We start from the raw sequence: 2,450 nt of genomic DNA on the forward strand, positions 1-2,450 counted from the left end.
ACTCCCTGGCTACCAGTCTGGCACAAACTCGAGTCTCGCTTTCCGCCACGCTACATCTCGCCTTTCACCACGCTACATCTCAAAAGCTCACAAAGCGCGCACCCTTCCTCGGCAGCCTACGGTTGTCTTTCTGCACTGATCTTTCTCAAAGCGGACGTATCCGTTGGTGCCCGGCGCAGGCGCTCCGCGAGATGAACTCGGGCGAAGCCTAGAACACGAGAAGAATGTGACGAGAACGTCAGCCGGAGCGGCTGTAGCGGCTGGAGCGGCCGGAGCAGAGCTCCAGTGCCATCTCCCACTGCTGCTGTCTCTGCGGGGTCTGTGATCCGTCTCGTTAGCACCGATTCCCAGTCTCGTGCAGGGGAACAGAGAGAGGGGCGGAGACAGAGGTCAACATATCCACGAGGTCGGCGATGCCGCCCCCTCCCAGGCTTCGGTATCGATGCTCAAGCTCTGCAGCGCTTCCAGCGGCGCACTGCCCGCGAAACAGTCATACTGCCCCAGGAGTAGGCGGTAGCGCCCAAAGGCCTCGAAGCGCCCGCTCTGCCTCTCAACCGCCGAGCCACCGTTCGCTACGCACATGTACGTGCTTGCACTTGTTCCCCCATACGGCCCCGTTCGTCGGCGAGCCTCCCCAGTGCGCTGGCGTACGGGATAGATGAGGCGGAGAGAGGAAGGGGAGCGCATGTCCCATCGGGACCACATGCAGGTCGGTGATCCGGCGTGCGTCAGGCGCCGGAAAGTGGCCGCGCACCAAGGCAGGCATGGCGGACAAGGTCCACAGGAGCGGTAGGCGGCGAGGTCTCTGCGATGCACGGGTGGTCGTGCTCGTTGGTCATGGCGCTAGTGAGACTCTCCAAGGGCCAGCACTGCCATGGCGGTTGTTCATATGGCGAGTCACACGCCGACCTGTGCATACAGCCGACAGAGTTGCTGCTTGCAGCCATGGAGATTGCAACTGCAAACGGCATAGTCGGCAATCGTGGCTCTTTGTGGGCGGTCCCTGGCTGTCGCAGCCAAGCCCTTTGGGGACTACAATCAGGGTGAGGGTCAATGGGCTTAGTCCAGCTCTCATCTTTCAGGTGGTCAGTTGGAGGGAGGGGATATACATGCGTTGTTGTCTACTTGATACACTTCAGATGCTTGATGATGATGATATTACTGCGCTGCGCTGCGTCATGCTGCGTCCTTGATCCTTGCGTGCGTGGTTGTGATGTACTGAGTTTGGTTTGGGTGGAGGCAAGCCGTGACTGGTTGCAGGTTGCGGCCGAAGGCTGAAGGAGGCCAAGGAAGCCCTGCGATTTTGCGAGTGTGTGTGCGGTGTGCGCCATAGGGTGGTGTTGGCGGTACCGACCGGGTGGCTGTGAGGAGCGGCTCACGGGCTGGCAGGCTCGCAGACAGGCTCGGCGTGTCCGATCAGCGCGTGAATGCTGTCGATGACGGGGTCGAGGTCCTCCTCAGCGAGACCGTCAATGTGGAGCGTGCTCGTGACAATGTCAAAGGTGACGTCGTGGGCGTGCAGTTGGGCGAGCGAGTCCCAGACGAGTGCGACGTCCTCGACGCTAGCGCGGAAGGAGAGGGGGCCAACCGAGGAGGTGGTGGAGGGAGCGGGCGAGGAGGCAGTCGAAGTGCTCATTGCGAGTTGCTTTGGAGTGGGTAATTCGACGGGAGTAGGTATAGGTGTGCTTGTGCTGGTGGTGTGTTGAAAGTGCTGGGGGCGTGGTGAGAGAAAAGAGGGAGCAGCGAAGAGGTCAGCAGAGTTAATATACGTTAGCCGGGCGAGGACGTGTTGCGCGAAAGGACGAAGGGAGGCGAAGAAGGGGAGGAGGGCAGGACAGGCGAGGGCGACGCCTCAGGTGGTGTGCTGTGTGCTAGTTTGCATGGGTTGTCCGGGGTGTGTTCCAGGGCGTGGAGATGGGCGGTGATGGGCACAAAGAGGGGAGGGGGGAGAGTGGACGCTTTTGAGGGTTTGAGGGAGGCATGAGAGGGGCGGAGCGCACGAGAGCGCAAAACGCGAGTGGTCGCGAGTTGGCTAGCCGTGTGCATGCGTGGTCAGCGGAGGGATGCAGGTTCTGCAGGTTCTGCGGGCATGCGGCACGGCGCTGTGTTAATGTGTTGCTAGGGCTAAAGTGTAAGGGCGTTGTGGGGTTACAATGGTGCGCATGGAGCGGTGCGCATGCAGAGAGAGAGAGAGAGGGTGAGGAATTGTGCGACGTGTGGCCGTGTGGGATGATGCATCAATGCGGCGCGGCGCGGCAGGCGAGCAGGCTGTATGCGGCTTTCAGGCGAGGCGACAGGCGGGGTCGCGGGAGCGCTTGCGCATTGGGCTGAACGGTAGAACAAGGGTGTACGATGGGATGCGCAAAGGGACCAATCGACCGAAAGGTCGAACCAAAAGGTTCTAGCCGCGGGGTGAGTGCGTGGAAAGCTGATGTGACGGAGGGAACGAG

General features: G+C 61.1%; 1 protein-coding gene across 1 annotated transcript; it reads right to left on the reverse strand.

Annotated features, from left to right (window-relative positions):
* Positions 1 to 1,375: 1,375 nt before the first annotated feature.
* On the reverse strand, positions 1,376 to 1,636 carry A1Q1_05165 (uncharacterized protein; the record flags this gene model as incomplete). The annotated part of the gene is made up of 1 exon (XM_014321972.1): positions 1,376 to 1,636. One exon carries the CDS (start codon positions 1,634 to 1,636, stop codon positions 1,376 to 1,378), a length of 261 nt encoding a protein of 86 aa, XP_014177447.1.
* Positions 1,637 to 2,450: the final 814 nt, after the last annotated feature.

The sequence above is a fragment of the Trichosporon asahii genome (genome assembly GCF_000293215.1).
Source record: "Trichosporon asahii var. asahii CBS 2479 unplaced genomic scaffold scaffold00071, whole genome shotgun sequence".
Taxonomy (NCBI): Eukaryota; Fungi; Basidiomycota; class Tremellomycetes; order Trichosporonales; family Trichosporonaceae; genus Trichosporon; species Trichosporon asahii.